We start from the raw sequence: 22,129 nt of genomic DNA, 5'->3' as shown, positions 1-22,129 counted from the left end.
CAGACCTTTTCTTATTCTTATTCCATGCAGCTTAACACAGTTCGCTCAGATCTTTTTTGTTTATTACTTTGTCTCTTCTGTCACTGTGAGGACTGTCACTCTCCTTTGTCACTGTGTTGTTTAACCTTGTTAAGGTTTTGAAGAACTGAAAGGACCAAAGAAACAGAAGACCTCGGGGGCCTCTGATCAGGTCTGCCTGTGTGCACTTAGCCTGCACCACTCTCCTGTTGATTTCCTCTATGAAAGAAAACTTCCTCATTTCTGTGTTCCACCCCTTTAAATTAAACATCATTGTTGATTTTCCTGTTCTCTTACTTTAAACCAACATAAGCAAAGCAAATCAAAAGAGCTTGGCAAAGCTGAGTGTATCAAATTGAAAACCATGCTTTAGTAATGATTTCAGAAGTGCTGGTGAGCATTTGCTCACACATGTGAAAGTTCTTTTAAACGATATGTGCATTTGATTATATATTTCTAAAAATTAAGTCCTCAGACAGCTGTCATTGTCACTGATGTTTACTTGCTGGCAGCCATTATTTTTAGTCATAATTAGGATCTCAGCTGCCTCTGTCACGCTGCAGGAGCTGAAGGATGAGAGGCACCATTAGTTCTGCTTCTGCATGACTTACAGCGAGGAAATCCCAGAGTTCCTGGGCAGCACAGGATGCTGTGCTTTGAGAGGAGGGTTACATACCCACTCCAGCCAACGTCTTATAGAAACCTAACAGCACACAAGGCTTCACAAAGCCATTCTAAATCTCACTTCTAATACATCTTCCAACCTTATTGCCCTTGGAAATTATCTCGTCGTTTTGCAGCTCCCCAACAAGCCACGTCACCCGTCTGCTTACAGCCAACCCCCCCCAACAACACCTCGATGTACGCCCAGCTCTCCCTGCTGGTGAACGGCACAGGCTGGATCTGCGAGGCCAAGAACTGCCCTGCCCTCCTGCCGCCAGCACCAGCTCTCTCCTCTCCTAATTTTCTCCGTGAAAACACAAAACAACCGCCAGCCCTTCGGGGCCATGAGGGCAGAACCGCAGCAGCAGCGCCCGCACTGCTCGGAGCGGGGCCGCCCTGAGGCCGCCATTTCGCGGCCTGAGCTCTGCCCAGCAGGCGAGGAAAGCCAGGAGGGGAGGCCTGGGCCGCGCCGTGCCGGTGAGCTGGGCCCGTCACGGCACAAAAGCGTGAGGCTCGCGTCAGGAAACCAGGCCCGGCCTTGAGGCACAAACTCTCCCCACCCCCATCTCCGTTTCCATGACGACCGGCCCCGCGCCAACACGCGCCATAGCACCGAGGGCGCGAGCAGGACTCAGCGGGACTGGGGGCGGGAAAGGGCCTCTAAGCCCCGCCTCTTCCGGTGCAGCCCGCCGCTCCGCGCGGCCGTTGGAGCAGGGGGCGGCTGTTGGCGGGCGGCTGCGCCATGGGCAGCGCTGAGGGCACAGGTAGGCGCAGGCTGCGGCTCCGAGGGTTCCGCCCGTCTCCGCTGCCCTGTGGGGCCTCGCGGTGGAGCTGACGCCTTCCGTTTTATGCAGACGTGATGTTGCTTAAAAGTTCCCGCTCTCCTCTTTGTGTTGTGGATCCTTAAGCTTTTTATGCGCCTTCCCTTTTCTCCAGCCACGCTTTTAGGTCTGGAGGTGGCTCGTTTCGAGGCCGAGCTGCAGGAGATGCTGCTCGAACCTGCCTCGCAGCTACAGCTGTTAAAGCGGTACTGCAGAGCGATCTGTGGAACTGAATGAAGAGTAGGAATGGAAAAGCATTTCTCCCCGTGTACAGAAAAGCAAAAGCAGTACCCAAGAGGCCTTGTGCAGGAACCACACAGTCCTCTTTCTTCCCTTTTCTCCCTTCAAACGGTGTCATCACTTTTCCAGCACCCTGCAGTCTATGGTAACGCTCGCTGCTGTTTCTGTGAAGGACGGTCAGCTCTCAGCAGTGCTTTGGCTGATGCTGCCCGTGTTCCTCACTGCTCACATTTCTCTCTGAAGGAAATCCCACTGGGTGCAGAAAGCATTGCTGCCCTGATCACACCAAGTACTGAGCCCATCGTGTGGCATTGGCCTCGTATCAAAGGCACCTGAAGTGGTTCCATCTTTCACTGTAACTATCCATTCTGTATTTCTGTGTCTTCCAGTTCTGTTGTTAACATACTGTACTTCTTTATAGATTGGGTCAACGTTGCCAATGATCTTTTAAGGAGCTGTCACGTAAACCAGCACATAAAGCATCTCTCAGAGTGCGGAGCTGATGTATTTGTTTGTCTTTATGAGTCGATCTTAGGAGAAAAGGTACCAGGTGGGAATGTTAATTCCTAAGGATGCTTTTGTGTGCCTCTGCATATTTTACAATGGACAAGTTCAAGTTTGCAAATTTTGCAACTAGGTATTGTTTGTGCTGGGAGTGAAGAATGAAAACTGTTTAAACAGTCAGTGTTCTTGTATTCAGTACTTCAGCTGATAGGATCCCCACATCTTCTAGGGGATATACTATATTTGTGCTTCTTTTTCATTAAAGGTTTCATACAACCATATAATTACTGAACTTTTCACCAAGTCATTTTCTACTTAAAAATTAGTATTTTTAAACTAAAACTAGTTTAAGTAAAAATAACAGCAGTAAGCTGTCAATTCAGATAGCATAAAATGTATGTATTTGTTTTAAATAGATTTCATAGCTACTCCTAGAAGCCAAGAGGATGATGCACATAATGTACAAGCTGTAATAGATTCTCTGGCATTGGACTACCTGCAGGTCAGCTTGTCACACATCACTGGTAAGTACTCATAATGTGGTTTAATTTGAACACTTCATAAGAACCATATATCACAAATATTATGTAGATATATATATAATGTTCATATATATGTGTAATGGAATTAGATACAGTATCTGTAAGCTTTCAGTTATTAGAACTGAAAATATTTTAAGATATATTAAATATTTGGGTGCAGCTGTGCTCTGAGCTGACACCTTCACAAGGATTTCCAGTCATATTCAGAAAACTCCTCTTGTTTGAAGACTTTCAAACTACTTATTAACAGATAATAAATTAGTGATTATTGATATGACCGTACCTTCTCTTGAGGTGAGAACATTGTGAAAGGAGAAAAGGAGTCTATCAGAAATCTCCTTGAAATATTTGATGGTTTGTTGGAGTATCTTACAGAAGAAGTCAGTGAATTCTCTTCTCAAAATGGAGGTGAGAAGACAGATTTCCATGTTTGAGGTATTGTGTTCTGATGATACATTATTACGGATTCTCCAATCCATGCCATTCCATAATTTAAATATAACCTTTATAATATTTTAAAAAGCACTTATAATGTTATATATATATTAAGACCCTTAAACTATTTTAATAATAATGAAGATAAAATCTTTTAGTTAATATATAAAATAATTTTTCCTGAAAATTGATGCCTCTTCATTATTAACAGATGAGACTGTACTGCCCAATAGCAAAATGCAAACTGTATCTCCAGAGCAGCTGGAAAGCAGTGCTGGTCAACTTACACCATCTTTGGAACTTTCATCAGTTGACAGGTAAGAATAGCTTTGAATACATGCATTGACACAGTAAGTTACTGTTATTTTTGCACGTCTGTAGAGCAGCTAGCAATTCTCAGTAACACGCAGAAAAGAAACATACATCCCTCAAATGGAACACAAGCTAACTTTCTCCTCTAGCTGGGCAGAAAAACATTTCTAGATCTTTTTTGCTCTGAAGAGTTCTGATGGAGTTGTTTCCCTTAAGCTTATTTTCGCCATGAAACAAAATGCATTAAGAACTTTGTCCCACTTTTAAATGATTGCATTTTAGTTGAATAGCATTAGATCCATCTTCCCGACTTCTACATTGGTTTGCTTTGTGGAAGCTGGCCTCCTGTGCCCCACGCTGCAGTCGCCAGTGACTGAAGTAGAGCTGGGACTCTTCTGCATCTCCACCTTGTGGACTGAAGAGGCAAAGACGTTTAGAATAAACATTTTATCACTTCATGTTGCCCTTAGGTCCCAGTCAGAATGCTTTGTGCCATTGTGTGATGCAGACGGTTCGGAATCTACCAGTGAATTAATTCGACTTGGAGATACTGCTCATTTGTTCTCAGAGAGAGGAGAAGGTGAGCTTGGATAAATATATATCTTTAAGACTAATCTGTAGTAGCATTTCTGCAGATAGCAAAATTGGTATCTGTTTTGCTGATGCCAAAAACAGTTCAGCAGTTTAAATGTGTCAATGAACAAAAGTAAATAAGTCACGAAATTCAAACTCTGCTTCTTTTGGAACTCCTCTCAAATTTAGATGTCTGTGCTGTTAAGTCACACCTGCACATATACAGCAATGCAGATTTATTCAAACAACTGATACGTAGGCTCAAGGTAGCCTACCTTTAAAATTTAACAGTTCTGTGCAATCAAACGAATATGGTAATTAACATTAGATACTTAATCTTCCCTCTAATGCGCATGGATGATATACAGAAATAACATGCCACTTCTATAGATAACACTTTTAATTTCAAGTTCTTTATATTGGTTTCTTAAGGATCCTTGGAGTCCATTCACAGCACTGAACTGCCAAAAGAGCATTTCAGTTCCAGTGCTCAAAGACTCGGGGAGCCACTATGCCAGGCTGTTCCTTTGCTACCACCATTTCAGCCTGCTGAAGCCAGGTCGTGTGATCCTGTACACAGAGATCACCAGAGCTTGGACAGTCAGTCAGCAGCTTTGGTTAACAGTCAAGAACTGGAATCTCCTACTGTAAGTAAAAACCCATCCTTTGTTTTTTATTAATCAGTACTCCCATGGTTCATTTTAAAACCATCTAATTGAGAGAGGTGTTTATAGTGCACACATGGATGCACGTAATCAACATTCCTGCACAGTTTGCAGTACAGTTGACAATATAATCATGGTTGTGTTCTTGTACAGCTGGCAATAAAGTCAGCACTGATTGCCATGCAAGGCAAACTTGATGTATTACCTTCCTGTCTCATTTTTCTTGTGTTTTCTTCTAGCTTGAAATGTCACTTACACAAAAACCTGATGATGTTTCAGGTGCTCTTCTGTCAAGAAAGATCCCTGGTGAGAGAATTCTGCTTCCTACAGAACAACTCCATGTGTCAAATATTGCCTTAATTTTATATGTAGTACAGAAAACATGGTTTTAAAACTACCAGTGCATCTATTTAGAATTCTCTTGGTATTTTTTTTGTTTTTTGTATACAAATAGGTTACTTCCAAGCTGTTCACTGCTTGACAAAATAGCCTATCCCCAGTTCTACTCCTTTCTTACTTAATCCATTTAAGATGCCCTTGTACTACAGAAATCACTTCTCTAGATGAGCTTATTGTGAGCAGGGGGACATGGCCCCAACACGCCATTTTCAGGCTGAGGAAAAGGTTCTTCATTGCTGTTGTAGAAATGGTTTAGAAAGTAGTTTTCATGCTTATTTTCTCTGTTGCCTGGGAGACACTGATTACCTTTCTAGTTTCCATAGCACTCCTTTGACACTGAAAATGTAAAACCTGAAAAATCACTGAAATGGATGTCATAACTGTGTAATCACAGTTGCCTTGTCATTATGTTCTCTTTGGCTGATTAAGTTCAAAAGGCCACAGATATTTTTTGGTAGCTATTCTCACACTAATAGGCACACTGCAGTCTACGTGAGTGACTAACAGTAACCTGCTGTCTGCTTCTGCAGCAGGAGACAAGACCGTCCGGAATGATGCTGAGGACAGTATGAAGGTAGATGTTGCAACTTCACCATCTTTGTGGAAGCTCAGTCGGTGCTGTTGGATTTCCAATTATTTTTCTTGTTATTTTGTGGCACCTCTGGGCTTTTGGGCTTCTCACTTCAATGCAGGAGTACACTTAGTAACACAGTGTTGTTAGACAGTGGCTGCATGCAGTTTGCAAGTCACCTCAGTTCTTTCAGGAAGTGTTTCCTCCAGGAAGGGTGAACACCAGTACATGTCGAGCTCTAATTAATCACAAGGGCTTACAGGTTCTCTTTGTCTTATTCAGAGAGAACACTGAATATTCACTTCCTTGTGTATCAGTATTCTAAATTAGTAAGAATTTGGTTTTATGAGGTTATTTTAAAATTTTGCTCCCTTCCTAAAGATCACTGAATTGCCTGATGGCATATTTTTTTGCATTGCCCTTTGCTTTTCAAAACCTACCAACCATTCAGCAGCTGCCATTCTGTGACTGTACTGGAAAATACTTTTCTTTTTTTTTTGCCTTCTGCAGCCACAAGAGGTTCTCACAGACGTGTCTGCTTCAAGCACTGCCTTTCTTTGAAACTCATTTTCAGTCGGTACACTTGCAAGTGTCTGCATGATGACCCTGAATTACTCTGGTTTGAATAGATAAACTACCAGCCTACACTAAAGCACTGGCATATGGACAGGAGTGATTTATTTTAGTATGTTTGCTATGAATTGCTGCTTAGTCCATACTCAGTACTAAGTTCAGCTTGCTTAGTGCATTGCTTGGCACTGATCCCCCAGGCTAGTGAGGCAGTATACAGGGACACTGATGTGTAGACTTTGTTATTCTGATTTGGTGGCTTAGCTGTAAATGATTCTTAAACTGATCTATATTTTTGCTAGCTTATTTCCTTAAACATCTACTGTATGTGTGTGATCACATGGTTCGAAATGTTTCTGCTGTAAATACTATTGTAGGATCTCTCCTACTATAATCTGTGGTACTTCTGAGCATTACTGTGCAAATCTCAATTTTTGCTCTTAATCATTTTTCAAGGTTCCTTGGGTATATGGGACTTCTGCATCTGCTTCACACTTAAATCAAAAGTTCTCCTTACACCCTGAGCAAATAACGCAGCATCCAAGCCCTGAATCAAGACATCTGCCTAGAAAGAAGAGGCAAGTTCAGTTTTCTTGGAGCTGAGCCATTTTCCTGTACAATCCCTCCTGTCTCCAGCTTTTCCTTTTTTTTAAATGAGGCATCTTCCTCAGCTGTATGACTGCATGACTTCAGCAGAAGCCTTTCCTACTTCCATCATGTGCACATTTTCTTAAGTACAGTTGTAGGCCCTTACACAGCGAGCTGTACTTCATCCTATAGAAATGTGCTTATGCAAAAAGTGAGCTGGAATTGTATGAGGTAATATTTATCTCTACGTTTTTAGAATAGAAATGAAATCTGGTTGGTTTTGTTGTTGGTTTTTTTTTTTCAGATATGAAAATTCTACCGTAGATTCACTTGAAGTTCCTCTTTCCCACAGAACAACAAAGGAAAACCTGCCTAAGCAAGAGCTGCATCAAGTATCACAAAAACTTTCTCACAGGTTAAATGAACTGGATTCAGTAAGTAAAATCTCTGTTGCATCCAGACGAGCTAGCTTTAGAAATAACAGCGGGAAACAACGATACAGATTTTATATTAATGAAAAAGCAATCTGCAATTAACACTGGGGAGGGCACTTCTCAATTTGAGTGAGCAACTGAACAAATGAACAATTGATCCTGACCCCCTTCCCAAAAATCTGTCCAACAGATGTTGAAGAGAGCTTTGGGTGGGCGTCCCAGAGAAGAGGTGACAGATGAAGACAACCTGTCCCAGCACAGTGACAGCGTGATGGATTACGGCCGAAGGAGAGCTGAGCAAGGTGATCACAGAGCCACCCAGCAGTGATTCTTAGCACAGGTTTTAGAATGAGGAAAGAAATCCTTCTGTAAAGCTGATGCACTGACCTACACACAGCTTTACTAAGTTCTGTGCTCTGTGTCAGTGGCAATCTGATTTTATAGTGACCCAATATGAAGACTTGGATATAAATCTATCATGTAGCTTGATCTAATCTACATGCACAACATTATATTGAAAGATGGAGCTGTTTATGAATCTTGAAAACAGTCTCTGTTGTTAACTTCAAATGGTTTTGCTGCTTTATCCTTTCCCCATCTTAAATATCTCTTACCACTTCTGCTGCCATAAAAGTCCCCACAGGTAGGATTCAGAGCAGGGATAAACCTAAAAGCAAAGGCTTTAGCTTTTTGTCATTTAATTTGTGCTAAATATTTCAATTTTGCTGTGGATGGTTTTTAACTTGACTGGAGCTTTTTTTTTTTTTTTGCTTGAAGCTGGGTAGTTACTAAAACCCCTCTCCTCTCAGACATACCACACCTGAAGCACCCCAGCAGGACACGATCCCTTTCTCCACCATCACCCTCATCTCAGCGTCAGCTTTTTTTGGAGTCAGAAGACATGCTTTGCAGTAATGGAAGAGGCCAAATGAAAAGCATTCGCAACAAGTTGCAAAAAGAAAGGGATGAAAGAACACAAGAAGCAAAGGTAACTTCAGGGTTAGACCTGTTAGTTGTTCTTAGTACAGTTATGCCAAGAGTATTGGAATTGAATGTCCTTGTTTACTGGAGGCGTTTGGCCCACTTTTATGATTTTGCACTGTTGTAGTTGTAGACTCCAAATACTGCAGAAAAAAGAAGTTTTAAGTGGAAGGAACAATTTTAACCCATATTCTGAAGAAGCTAATGAGGTATCTATCCGTCTGGACCGGTTATTTTCTCTGCAAAGTTCCTTTTTTTGCTTTCTAGATGGTTGCTAAAGCTTATGAAAATGAATTAAGAATTTATGAAGCTCGGGAGAGGCTCAGACTTTCCAAACTCAGGGAAGAAATCAAGGAACTGGTATGTAAAGCATTATTTTGCTAGTTATTTTAAAATTTGTCTAAATCCTCTGTCCAGGCACTGTGCACATTTTCTGGGTGCAAGAACACCTTGACTTCTAGTATTGGAGTTATAGAAGAGTTGTGTACTGAAATAGTGAACAGGGCTCAGCTTTCCCAGAGACAGAAATAATTGTCCCTTGGTTTTATCTAAAGCTGTCAGCCCTTGTAGGTAATATTCTCAGCAGTAGAATAACCATCATATGGTTTACATGAAGTGATTTCAAGAGACTGTGATTTAAATAACTATGCTAAGTCAGAAGGCAGCTTCTGTAGACTGGCCTGAACTCTCGTGATGCTAGTTATCTTTCTAAGAGCAAGTCTGACCAGCTGCAGGCCCTCTCAGCTATTTCCTACTTGCCTCCCCCATTCCCCAGGCTGAGAGCTGGATGCCCTGCACTGTGGAGGTAATTTGCTTTATGTTGTCATATTTATGTTTTTTTCCACCTACTCTAGAAGTCGTTTTTTTTTGTGCAAGGATGATTTTCTACTATTATGAATCTGGCAGAAGGGTTCTTAGATACTTTCTAGTACTGCTGCTCTCTTACAGAGTACTGGACCATCAAGGAACTTAGGTTGAAAGCTGTGTCATTCTGCTGTGGGATGCACTGGCTGTTTTCACAGCTTTTGCAGAAGCAGTGATCAGGCTGCTGCAGAACTGTGAAGTGCTGCAAAAGAGTTGAGGTTATGCAATAGAGAGATGTAACCTTTATTTGAACCATGGACTGCATTTGGTACATTTTCAACTTCTCAAGAATTCAATTCAGTATCTCCAATTTCTCATTCTACAATTTTTGATGCCATTTAAGTTCTGATATCCAAACTATGTCATCTATCAGTCTTGCCCTTCTCATACCTGTTCTCCATCTGTTTTACATCTGCTCCAAAGGAACAAGGATACAAGGAAAACATCTTTAAAGAATCTCCAAAAATCCCTCAGCCAGTGAGAGTTTATTCTAGAAAAACCACACCTTGGAATCCCAGATACAGCCAGTGGATTCCAAAACGAGGGACTGCAAAGCCAAAGAAAGCAGCTCCAAGTAAGAACACAAAACTATACTTGGTGGAAAACTGGCATCCTTTGAAAGCATATGTTGGAACTCCAAGCATAAAGGCATTGGCCCAATATATACCAGTCAGCTGTAGCATTTTCCCCTTCTTATGACCTCCATACGTCTGGATTTTTGTTACAGAAGATAATGCTCTAAGTAAATGTGAACCACCCGTGCACAGTTCAAAACTCGGACCCACTTGCTGCCTCCTTAAACTCTCCTGGATAATTTTCAAAGCTTCTTTCCATTCCTGCTACTCCTGTGTTTGCTCCACTATACTCTGAGCTCAGTCTTTCTTCCCACTTTTTCTGAACATGTATTATTTCAAACTGGGCCTCTAGCTTTACTGGGTTGGTGCTAAAACGTATGGAGGTGGACGAGCACAATGTTTGGTAGGAAAAGACCCTGCTGTTGTAGCAGAAATTATGCCATGGGTTTTGCTGAGTCAGAAATGTTCCAAGAACAGTGAACACAAATCACAGCTCAGAACTGCCAAACAGCATTATGTCTGTCTTTATGTAAGGTCGTGGTACAATCCCCTAACGTGCCTGAATGTTGGTCAGGGACACTATTGGGATTTCTTGGTTTGTTTTTGCTAAGTGTTTGAAATGCATTTACTTGGTTAATACTCACTTGTTTCATCTGCCTGTAGTTTAGTTTATTTCTTGCCACCATAATCAAAGACGTAATAAGAACGTTGCAAATCAGTTTGTTTTCCACTTCTTTGTTTTCCACTATTTATTTCCACTATTTATACAGACCTGTATCTGCCACTGCATTAGCAGTATTTTAAGTTGCTGGAGCCAATGAAACAAAGAAAGTTGTGACTTATTAGTGACAATCTGAACCATCTGAAGAAGGGGATGCCTCTCTAAATAGGATTAACCATGGTAAAGGGGGAGACGTGAGGCCTGAGCTATAAAAGCCGTTCTTCAGCAGAAAAGAAAAAAAGCCACTTACTTGGGATTGGTTTCTCAGCTGCTGCATTGGAAGAGATCCTGTGTACTGCTGAGTTGAGCCTGACATCATAACAACAGCATGGTAGTTGCATACACTGTTCAATCTGAAGTATTTCCTAACTTAGGCTGATGCTGTCTGGAAGAATTCAGCACTAAATGTAGTTTCCAGGGGTTTATTGCTTACATCTTTCTTTACTTGTAGTGAAAGTCAGGGATGATGACCTCCTGCTTCAGCTACTGGAAGAGTTCCCCCACCTGCACGTTTCCCAGCACGCTATGAACAAAATGTGGCGGCAGCAGCTGGCACAGACTGAACGGCTGAAAGCAGCTTCTGACAGGGCTAGACTCAAACTCCAAAATGAAGTGAGTTCACATTCTTACCTTTTAAGCATCAGCTGACAGAAGGGTAGCGCTCATCAGATGGTGTTTCATAGCAAAATCATCCTGACCGTGCACCATGGATAAGGACACAAACATCCTGAACACGTCCTTTCACACTGTGTGTCTCAGCTGTGAGACAGAGCACGGCCACTGCTTGTTTACACCTGCATTTCTATTTAACAGAACTTATGTCATATTTGTAAGTTATCAGCATTGCAGCATCGTTAGCAGTGTTTGCTACAGCAATTACCTTACGCACATCAACTCAATATTGCTGTTTATATTGAGTTAACCTTTAAGTTAAGTATAAAGGTAATATTTCTGGGACAACTCCTGCATACAAATGCCTGTCCTGCAGAATGATAGAAATAACTCTTTTTCTTTTTTAAATTAAACCTCCAGGTTCAACAAGCCTTGAAGAAGCACGAGCTTCTTGTTGCAATTATTAAAAAAGATCGAGACCACAACAAGAGACTGGTATGTTCTTTGAATGGTATTTGTTACATAGAATACTCCCTGTTCATAAAAGGAGCTTCTTATTTTATGACAACTTTATGCCTTTTGAGTAACTGTGGCCTCAAATGCCATGTAACCTCTGCTGTGTGGCCATCTGGAATAAAATGCCACTACTACATTTAGCTGCTGCTTTAAAACACAAACAAGCTGAGAACACGCGAGGAAGAGAAACTTCAGCCTGCTGGTTTTAATGTTAACAACACCAGCAGCTGTGGCAACGCTGACTCCTTAATTATCTGGTACTGCTGATGGCAACACTGCGCGAAGTCGGCGGTGATTACACTGCATTTAAAACTTAAAGCTTTAAAACTGGAATAAGGAGTTTCTTAGTCAAGGACCCCATTAGAAATGATCAACAAAACTTGGCTTAAGCAAATCCATTGAGAGATCGGTGGTCTTACAGCAACTTTTTTCCATTTAGCAAGAATTAAAGCAACGTATCTACTGCCAGAAATGGACTCAGAGTAAGGTGAGAGAGAAACGCCAGCAAGCTGTTAGAGCCAGGAAATACTATGAAGATTACCGTGTCCAGCTGCGGGCCAAGATGATGCGGGCTAGGACAAGGGAAGAAAGGGTAAGCCCAAGTTGTTTTGCTTTGCAAGCATGGAATTCTTCTGTATTGTTTGGATGCGATTGCTGAGGACCTGCAGTATCGTAGTACAAATAATGGTAGAAGGAGACAGAGGCAACTTAAGTGAACAGAATGAAGGAGCCTGGATTAAGTGGCTGGGCAGTCAAAGCTGTGATGAAAAGGTTCCTTCTTTGGAAACACTGAAGACAGTTGAAGGCAGGCCACTGTAAAACAGGAAGGATGCTTGATAGTGTTAAGGAAAGGAGAAAAAGGCTCACCCTCAGCATGAAAAAACAAGGCTAACGTCAACACAAATTGAAGAAGCAAGTTTTCAGAAACAGAGAATTAAGAGGTTCCTAGAGCTACCATCCAAAGAAAATAACCTAAATTTTCAGTTATGGAAACTGACAAAAAAAACCTGCTTTCACTCATCTTTGTTAAACAAAGTGGACTTTTTGACAGATGAACTCTTTTAGGGCTGCACATCACAGCTAAGCCAGCAGTGCTAATTTATTTCACAAGAGTAGCTGCACAGTTCTCACCTTTTAAAGTCTAGGAAGTTTTGTGTATTAATTCACTGTTATTGACCTGAGCACAGTTTGTGTCTGAAGCTGTGCAGCAGTGTTCTTTTGTACGGATGGGAAGTGTGAGTGCAGGCTGCATTTCCTGTTATTGGAAATCTGAGTGAACATCCTGAATTAGACAGAGTGCTGTGGGCTGTAGCTCCACACGTTCAGAGTTTGGTGCATATAGGAAAAATCAGCTTTGATCAGTACATCCCTGCTGTTCTGGCCACTCTGATTCATCCTGATTGAACAAATCTGAAAGATGTACTTTTTATAAGAATGCCAATTAAATGAATATTACAAAGATAGCTCAGCTGTGTCTGTACCACTGGTACTCGATGTGTAACTGTACTTTTTCAAGGGCAGTGACCCTTTTTTTGTGATTGCCCTTTCATCAGGAGATAAAGCATCTCAAATATGTTAACATTTACTTACAAAGCAACATATCCAAATTAAATTGGTTGGTCGAAGCCTTATATTCAAAAAGGTTTGGTACTCCCAACAACAACACAGCTTTAAGTTTCTAGGAAAATTGTGTTTGCTTTTTTAATTGTTGGCAGATATTTAAAAACTTATTTGAAGAAGGCTTAGAAATTCAGAAGCAAAGACTGAAGGAGCTGAGAGCATATGCTCAAGAGATGCGTGCTGAGCAAAGAAGAGAGCATCAGAATGAGCTGGAGTCCATGGAGAACTATTACAGAGATCAGGTAAGTTTAACCTGCAGCTGAGACAGCCAGTTAATGTTTTTAATAGTAGAAGCCTTTCATTTCTTCAACTGAAACATGTACTGTGCTCAGTTCTCCATGCTAGCAGAAGCTTTATCTCAAGAACGCCAAGAAATCCGAACCAGAGAGAAAGCACAAGCACAAGTAAGGGTTTTTGATCTTGTGTGGATGTTTTCTTTCTTTATGCAATATGCTGATACCTGTGTTCTGTTTAGATGCTGCAGAAAACAAAAAGAGAGCTGAGGTCAAGGATGGAAAAAGAAATACAGCAACTGCAAACAGCAATAATGCAAAACGATGATGAAACTTTTTTTCAAGAACTAGAGGCAGACAGACTCAGATCTAGGCTTCAGATGGCTTCCTTTCAGTACAACAAAAGTGGTTTCTCTTAAGACATGGTAAATAGCCCTGCAGCTGTCTGCTGAGCTGGAGGGGAGTCTCTGAGAAGTGCTGTGACAGGAAGGTGGTGTGCAGCTGCTGTTCTGTAAGATCAGATCTGTCATCTCCATGTGCCAGAGGCACAGCTGTTGGTACCTGGAACTTCGAGTACTTTTATGATTAATAAAGTTTTAAGCTACTTTCTACTGTGTAGCAAAGCTGAAATGATGTCGGAATTTTAACGTGTATTTATAAACTTATTTTACTTTTTTCTTCTCATAAGGAAAGCAGTTCAATTTTTGCTGCAATTTGAGAGCAGACATCCATTCAGTAACACAGAGATGAACCCCTTTCCAGGAAACCATTAACATAAAAGCCAAAATAAGACCTTTGTTGTTCAATTAAGACAATTTGCACAACCCTTATTTTAGGCAGATGTCTGCAGAAAGACTCAGAGTGTAATAAGCACTTTCCTCTGAAACGAGGGCGGATTACTTAATGCTATTTGTTACATTTTAAAGTAAACAATTAAGAAAAACTGAAAACTTTTTAAACCATTGATGCTGTGACAGTGCAAACAGCATACAATTTATTGCTCAACTTCTGCATGGGTACATACATTAAGTACTTAAAAACCATTTTATACAGATTTTTTTGTTAAAGCTCATGTAACAGCTGGGTGAAAATACAATGATACCAATGCTAAAACACTCTGTAATAAATACAATGGAAATGATAAACTAAGAACTGTCAGGTTGTGGAGGAGTAATTACACTTGTATAAACTAATTACAGCTACAGACGAAGCTCTGAGGATGTGGTAGAGCCAGAAACCTACTACATAGTGTAAAGTACAACAAATGGCACCTGGTAACTAGGTGGTGCAGTTTAAAATCTGAAGCACTTGGAGCATGCTACATTAAGCTGTATGATGCATTCTTATGATATAGAAGCAAAGCTTTTACTTCCATCAATGCAGCTAGTTTAAACGCACCAGAAGTTCTATACAGATGTAGTGTTGTAGGACAAGAATTTAAAAACAGCTTGTGTGCTCTGGACTTTAGTACAACACAACAATTTGGTAAAAATAAATCAGTTTAGGGAAACTGAAACTATGTGCAAAAAAATTAGAATACATACTGTACAAAGCACCATTACAAAACTCTTTACACCGAGAAATTAAATCCTCTGAAATTCAACTGTGTACTGTATATCTGAAATCTACAAAAGTTCTGTTCATAATTAAACATTCATATGAAAAGCAACAGCATAAAACCATGATGTGACATTTCTCTAAAACAACTAAAGACTGGATAAAGTAAAACCCAGTAAGAGGGACACATTGAAATAAATATTCACATTAATCATGGGGTGAAAGTCCAAGGTTAAAATGCAATATTAGGCTTAGCACCTTTTTGAGGGCAAAAGTAGCTGACGTGATCTTGAAATACAATTTTGCAAAGGCATCAACTGAAGTTTTCTGATAAACGCGAGTGATGAGGTGCTTTAATTAAAGCTCTCAGTCATTATAAAGGTAGAAAGGCACTCAAAATACTTGGTATATTCAACCTCATCTGTCAGCTGTGGAAAGTCAAATGTAAATTCATCTAGGTTTGCTTATAATATATTAAATTTACAATATTTATCTGTGACAATTTAAAAACAATTCTCTATGCCATATCAAAATGGTTGGTAGAACAAACAGATGTACTGCTAAGGCTGCTGTGAAAATGAATGGTATTTATCAGCTGATCTGCACTCTACATTCTGCAGAGCTCATTTCCTCCCTCCTCAGAAATGCTTTTATGCTGTAAAGGTGGCCACAACCAGGTGTTCAGTACATGAACCAGCCTAAGGAGGTGGGCAGGGAGAGGTTCCTAGGAGGGTACAGACGCTGTGGTCAGGAGACACTACAGAAGCAGCCTTTAAACAGTGCTGAGGTTGACTGCCTGGGGAAAAGAGAACAGCGTACCTTTCCCCTGGAGTCACCAGCTGAGCCCCGACTTCTGCCACAAGCTGGATCGAGCTGGATTTTACATCTGGCATGCTTCCACGATCAGGGTGTCTGCAGCCACAGCCTGAGCAAGGGCAGAATTAAATCCCTTACTCAACAACCACGTTTTGATTCTGTGTCAGGAGAGCTTCATGTCAGACCTCCAAACCTGATGGGCGAGAAGAGGACTTTGGGAGTTATGTCACACAGTGGTCCCCAAGCTCAGGAAGCAGTAACAAGTAAGGAACGCAGTGGGCAACATCCTACTTTGCCTTCCAGAAAAACTGGAGAAATGCAGTGGTGGCTTCTTTAGTAGGGGCTCCCTAACATAACAAAGGTACCAGCCGTTTGAAGAGTGCAACAGTCCCTTGAAATGAAGAATGGCCTGATATATTTCAAACCTGGCTGTTACAGCAAGTTTCTTGGCTTTATGATTACATCCCTAAGTAGCCTCACCCCTGCAGCCAGCCCAGAACAAGGAAGCAAGTCTTTCAGAACAAACCTTCCAGCAACAGCTGTACAAAAATATATATATAATCAAATGAACATGTGGATTTGGCTCACCAGGTTCTTACCACAATTCTAGAAAGCAGTCCATTGCCCACTATTCTAATACACAACATCCAGTAGTAGTTTACTCACTGCGGCAGTCAGATTTGGCAGAACAAAATGAAGTTCAAGCTCCAAGGAACAAATAGAAAATGAGCCAGTTCACTGTGACTCACACTGCTGTTTACATCCCGGTGTTTAAGCATTTCCAATACCCTTCACTTTCTTCTTAGTGTAAAAATAGTGCAGACTTGATGATTGATTGTAACCTACGTTAAAAAACAACACTGATTGGAAAAAAAATGCTGCCTGTTCCAAAGCTCCTCACCGAGAGGAGAATGCCACTGCCTGTTAAGTAGAGCCATTCATCTACACACCATGAACAGATTATATGGATCTTCACTGAGATTTCCCAAACTTACTTCAAAATTCAGTTCCCTCCACTGGTAGTGCATTTTATTCCCCTTTGCAGAGATCAACCCATGTTATAATTCATATATATACTTACTTCCATCCCTACAATCAATAAATTATGTGCTTTTAAAACCTCATTTTTGAAGCACATCGCATATTTCAGTTAATACAACATTTTTAGTTTTACTGCCATTTTTCCTTAGTTGTAACTCAAACCCACGTGTCACGAGCAGCTAGACAAAGATTAAATTATGTTTTACCTGATAGATCTTTAGCATCCACAATATATTATGTGATTTGGCTGCATTCAAACAAGCTTTGGTCGGCTGGGTAGGATGGGTTCTGTAATGAACTGCAAACAGGTTGCTGCTGTCAAATGTTACCTCATCACCATGCACACGAAGTTGAAAAATGCAGTGTTTAAAGTCAAAAGTCACAAAAAATACTCTTGACTCGTTAGAAAAATGCTGCGTAAAAAAATCAAAACGTCTGCTCTTCATTAAAAAAGGTCTATTCCACATCTAACACAAATACTGTACCAAAGGCAGTATGTGTCACTCACACTAGAAATTTTGCTTAAGGAATCTGTCGAGCAATATAAATAGGCCCCAAAACATCATTTTCGTGATTCATGCTTGAAAAATATAAAAAAAGTTCCCTGTGGTAACATTAGTTGAATGTACATTGCAGAATATAATGTTTTACTATAAGAAAATGCAGTAACATGTAAGTGGCTTTAATTAAAAAGATTAATGATCCTTTCAGCCAATTTTATGCAAAAAGTTAGAATAATCCAAAATATTTTTTCCAAAAATAGCAGGTATAGATGCTGGTCAGTATCATACATTTAAAAGAGGCTGAAACGTGACTTGTACCGACTGCTGAAGTTGTTTCTTGGTATCTGAGAATAGAAATCAGGTAGGCAAATATAATAGATTACCTTTTACAAAAATAGTAGTAGTCTTTAAGTATAGAATACTGCTTAACTGTTGAAATGTAGGAAAAGTCAGCATTCTGTATGTTCAAGGTATTAGTTTTTAATAGCAGCTGAATGATCCTATGGCAGGAACCACAGAACCTATTTTCTTGAAAGAAAAAAATTGCAAAGTTGTCCTTTCCCTCACAGTGTCCTAGTGTAGAAAAGGGAAAGTTTCCTGTATTTCAAGCATTTCTCGAGTCTTGATGAGGGAAGGGCATTCCGGCTGACAGGAGTATAAATAGAGTCTCAGGTAAGCCTGTGAAGGGTCATTCCACAGCAAACCCACATGTTTCTTCAATGGCAGTTAGCAGCTTCTCATATAGCTTGTCATAGCTTTCATAAGGAGGAATGTCTATTCGGTTAAAGCTGCAAAGACAAAGTGAAAGCTGCAATTATTTGGATCTTACAGCCTCCCCCAGCAAATCTCTGCTGCAGTTCATTTAAGATATTTGAAACAATATTTGACGTGGCCAATGGCACTTCACATAAACAAAATCAATTTGTAGTTTTCACACCTTTACTCCTCTGTAATGGACAGCATCTGCGATGCCATAAAAGAAAGAAACAGTGTGAAAATAGGCAGCAAATCCACATATCACAAGAGACCTGAACAAGTCTTACCAGGTATGAGCTTTCGGCAAATTATTTGTGCTGGCATCGATCTGGTGTATTGTAAATAGTCGTGGGCCTGCAGCACCTGAAAATCCAGAAAAGATCTCTAGTACTAGTTGGAAATTGCTTTGCTGAACTGCAACAAGAAAAGACTGTAACAAAATGCAAAAAAACAAGAAAGAAGAAGAAAGAGAGGGGAGAGGAGCTACACACAGAAGCTGAGGCTGTGAGCAGCCAGCAAAAAGCCAGAGGAAACCCACAGCTCCTAGCAGTCAGAGTCTGCCCCTCCACCCACACGAAGTAACCATGCTGTTATCTCTCTTCCAGCAGTTTAAACAAGAACAAAGCACTGACAAGGAAAAACGTAAGATACCTGTTTTAACTGCACACTACACAACTGAAGGTCACTTTGCCCACTCCTCCTAGGAAACTTCTGCAGCTCTACCTGTCCTCACATTGTAACGGGCAGTCAAACTGGATAGAGTTTTCATGGATACTTTTTAAAGAAATATGACATGACCTGACTGTACAGAGTCACACAGTCTCTAAGTACAGTCATAATCTCTGCTAAAGGAAAGAGTGTAGCACAGCAGTCTTCAGACTCAGTCAGAATATGCTAAGATTCCACCAGGCCAGAAGAGGTCACAAACGCCCTCTGTACAGCTGGCATATTTGCCTGAGTAGACTGGCATTCAAGGACATAATCCACAGCACCAATCTTTCCTATGGGGACTCTCTGCTGTCAAAAAGGAGTATTAGTAAATGAGACTGCATTACTGTATTACCACAACTCAAATCTAGAACCTGGCAACATCCATCTTCAAATCTGTAGGAAAACAGGATTTGTTTGTTCACAGAAACTTTCTCTTTCTTTCTTTTTTTTTTTTTTACTAGTATAGCCACACTAAAAGTAACCAGCACTACTTTCAAGTATTCTCAGGCCATGACCAGTTACAGTTTGTTCAGACTCTACAGTCCCTGGTATTATTTAAACACTTGAAGTAACCAGGGCCTTCAAAACCTCAGTATTCCTGAACTTCTAATGTTCCTGAATACTTTAGAGCTCAGGAACAGAGGAAATGGACAATGAGGTCTTCTACCTGATGGAGAGATGATGAATAAACAGATTTCTGTAGCAACTGGCTTTTGTACATGGCAGCTACTACCACAGAATGTGTGCTCTCTTGAGATCTTCTACCTTATTACAACAGGTTGTGGTCCATGTTTCCCCGGGCTGTTTCCTCTCATCTTGTGAAAGGACAAAACATGGTAACTATGGTGTTAACAGAGCAGCGTGGGTTACAGCCAGAGCTGCTGCAGCTGAGATCCAGAGCTCTGAATGAAGCTCATAAAACAGGTCAGTAATTAAGTAATTGTTTCCTTTGCCAGGGCTGCCTGCGATTATGTTGCTTTTACAGTAAAAACAGCCCAGATTACCGAGCTCCTCTGCTGTTAGAACCACAGGAACATTCGCTCCTTGCTGGTGTCTGCTGGTCACAGAGCTGTGCAGATGCTTGCAAGAGAGAGAAATGAAACAACAGCCTTCCAGGAAAATCATGCGAGAATCCTGGTAGGATTTCTACTGATCAGAATGTATTGCTAGAAAGGGAAGGAAGTGTACAACTGAAACAAAAGAACCAGTTACAGCTGAATCAGAAGGTAATGAGCAAACTCACAGACTATTTCTGTGACTGCTATTCATCAGACCATTAAATATTCCTCTGAGGAAAGTCACACAGCAGCCAACCAGCCTCATTTTGAGCTAATGCTTCTGTGCCGCGTCTCACTGCTTCCTCCAAGCACAGGCATTTGCAGCTACTTTGGGCAAAATTACCTTGCAATGCCTTGAAGCCCTGCAGAGGCACTCTGGATGAGCCAGTCACAAACTGGAGAAGTCGTGCTCTCCTCTCTTCATCAAAAAACTCCACAGCTTTCCAGAACCATTTCACAATGTTGCTGTCTGGTGTACAGTGTTTTAACCTAGTATTCGCCTTCCAGTCATTAACATCGATTTTTCCAAGTCCACAAATGATGAGCTGTAAATTTAAAATACGATTAATGATGAATTGTTAATTTAAAAAATCGTTTTGGAACCACCCAAATAATGAATAATTGATTCTGAAAAATTGTTACTCCAAACTTCCACAGTTGCTACGAAACGCTGCGTTGAGAATCACTCTCCTGGTTCTCTTGAAGATGCCTGCCATCCATGTCAGAGACTGCTTGACCTGGTCACCTCTTATACTAACTGTATTTTTGTAGCAGCACACCTGCAAGACCCCTGGAGCACTGGGGATGCAACCTCACATGTTCCTTAGTCTCAGAAGACCGCCTGAGGCTTTTATTATCACACTTGACAACGAAACATAACATTAGTGTACTGACCTCTAACTCTTTCTCATCAAATGTCTTCAGCAGATGTTGTGGGATTACTTCATTAAATCCCTTCTGTAGAGCCAGAAACTGAGCTTCAATTCCTCGTAAAAATCGCCAGTTTACATAAAGCCTGCAAGCACGTTCAAATTGGATTTATGAAAGGTGTATTCAAACACAATAAACCTGCTATTTATCCAGCCCCCCAGAAATGGTCTTAGTGACAGAAAAACATAACAGAGCTATTGCATTATCACCTAGAAAGAAGAAAAAAAGCCACAAAACCCACAACACTTAATTACTTAATGTGCATAAACGTTCCTCCCATGGGAAATACCAGAAACACTGAAAAATATATTGCTGTACCTGACATATTCCTTTTTGTTTTCTTCTGTCACTGGGATGCTTTTGCCATTGGGTTTTAGCTCATGTTGAATAATTTCCCCGTATGCATTGTGTTCTACACAAAACGTGTGGTCTAAGACTCCTGTAATGTCATTCTCACTGGTGGAAAGAAATAAGCAAGTGACTCAATGAAACATTCTGCAAACACATCACATCTGTAATTCTTTGGACAGACGTCAGAATTTAGTTTCTGAATACCATTTAGAAGAACTGCTGGAAGCAAGAGGTGAACAGACATTTTTGCTGTATTATATTTTAAGCCATCACAGACCTTTCAATGTTATATTTTAATAAAATGGTAACTGTCATTAACAAGCAAAAATCAGTAAACAAAGTTATGAATAACTGAGCACTTTACAGCTCAGTAATCTCTTGTCCGTCCCCCCCCCCCTCCCAGATTTGAAATCCTTGAGCACATTAAGCCTTTAAAGAAGCTGAATTGTGCACATAAGATGTTTCTTAAATCTGCCTGAGCGGGAGATCAAAACATGCTTCAGCTCTTGTCAACAAGCATTAGGAACATGTATCACATCAACTGAGACACAATTCTAACACTAAGATATAATGCACAGTACATACAGTATCCAAACCAAGCTGTTATGAAGATCAGGGTCAACCAATTCCATATCATCCAACGTAATTGGCTTCCCTAGCAACTGCTTATAGAAAGGCAATGTGAAGCCACCATCAATATAGTGTCCATGAAACACAGCCATCCCCATTATCCGTCCAACAAAATGGAAATACGATAAGTGTTCCTGGAATTGAAAGAAAAGACTCAGTGATCCACCTAAATACAACTCCTGGATTGCATTTGCTGAACATTTAATTAAATTTCAATACGACTTAAAAACAAGAGCAACAACAAAACCACCACCACCCAACAAACAGCCAGAGCTGTTTGATTTCTTTTTTTAGTTTGTTTTTATAGACAGCACATCGA

General features: G+C 40.7%; 2 protein-coding genes across 9 annotated transcripts in view; one reads left to right on the top strand and one right to left on the bottom strand.

Annotated features, from left to right (window-relative positions):
- The first annotated feature begins 1,010 nt into the window (after positions 1 to 1,010).
- CEP95 (centrosomal protein 95) lies at positions 1,011 to 14,068 on the top strand. 3 transcript variants are annotated; one of them, XM_052687829.1, is made up of 21 exons: positions 1,011 to 1,158; positions 2,164 to 2,292; positions 2,663 to 2,770; positions 3,083 to 3,196; positions 3,435 to 3,540; positions 4,006 to 4,115; positions 4,541 to 4,755; positions 5,013 to 5,079; positions 5,703 to 5,746; positions 6,770 to 6,891; positions 7,206 to 7,335; positions 7,526 to 7,637; positions 8,145 to 8,323; positions 8,584 to 8,676; positions 9,604 to 9,754; positions 10,928 to 11,088; positions 11,509 to 11,583; positions 12,044 to 12,196; positions 13,320 to 13,466; positions 13,557 to 13,628; positions 13,700 to 14,068. In XM_052687829.1, exons 1-21 carry the CDS (start codon positions 1,026 to 1,028, stop codon positions 13,874 to 13,876), a joined length of 2,598 nt encoding a protein of 865 aa, XP_052543789.1. In that variant the 5' UTR covers positions 1,011 to 1,025; the 3' UTR covers positions 13,877 to 14,068. The 3 variants fall into 3 exon arrangements, with proteins under 3 accessions (XP_052543789.1, XP_052543790.1, XP_052543788.1); XM_052687830.1 differs by lacking the exon at positions 1,011 to 1,158 and adding an exon at positions 1,348 to 1,445; XM_052687828.1 differs by lacking the exon at positions 1,011 to 1,158 and adding an exon at positions 1,489 to 1,887.
- A 340-nt stretch (positions 14,069 to 14,408) lies between these two features.
- The window catches only part of SMURF2 (SMAD specific E3 ubiquitin protein ligase 2), a 56,755-nt gene continuing 49,034 nt past the window's right edge, over positions 14,409 to 22,129 (bottom strand). The window contains exons 14-20 of one of the 6 annotated variants that reach the window (XR_008207922.1): positions 21,766 to 21,944; positions 21,148 to 21,285; positions 20,794 to 20,914; positions 20,243 to 20,444; positions 18,418 to 18,493; positions 15,834 to 18,162; positions 14,409 to 15,738 (exon numbers count right to left, since the gene is read on the bottom strand). Coding sequence is in view for 1 of the 6 variants with exons in the window: in XM_052687826.1 (XP_052543786.1) it covers positions 18,063 to 18,162; positions 18,418 to 18,493; positions 20,243 to 20,444; positions 20,794 to 20,914; positions 21,148 to 21,285; positions 21,766 to 21,944 (816 nt within the window). In the remaining 5 variants the exon portion in view is untranslated. Of the gene's footprint in view, positions 18,163 to 18,417; positions 18,494 to 20,242; positions 20,445 to 20,793; positions 20,915 to 21,147; positions 21,286 to 21,765; positions 21,945 to 22,129 lie in introns of all 6 variants that reach the window. The other 5 variants (XR_008207921.1, XR_008207924.1, XR_008207923.1 and 2 more) reach the window with 5 other exon arrangements.

This window comes from Tympanuchus pallidicinctus, unplaced genomic scaffold, assembly GCF_026119805.1.
Source record: "Tympanuchus pallidicinctus isolate F22 unplaced genomic scaffold, pur_lepc_1.0 scaffold23, whole genome shotgun sequence".
Taxonomy (NCBI): Eukaryota; Metazoa; Chordata; class Aves; order Galliformes; family Phasianidae; genus Tympanuchus; species Tympanuchus pallidicinctus.
Note: the sequence above shows the minus strand (reverse complement) of the source record. Positions and strands in the feature narration are given on the sequence as shown.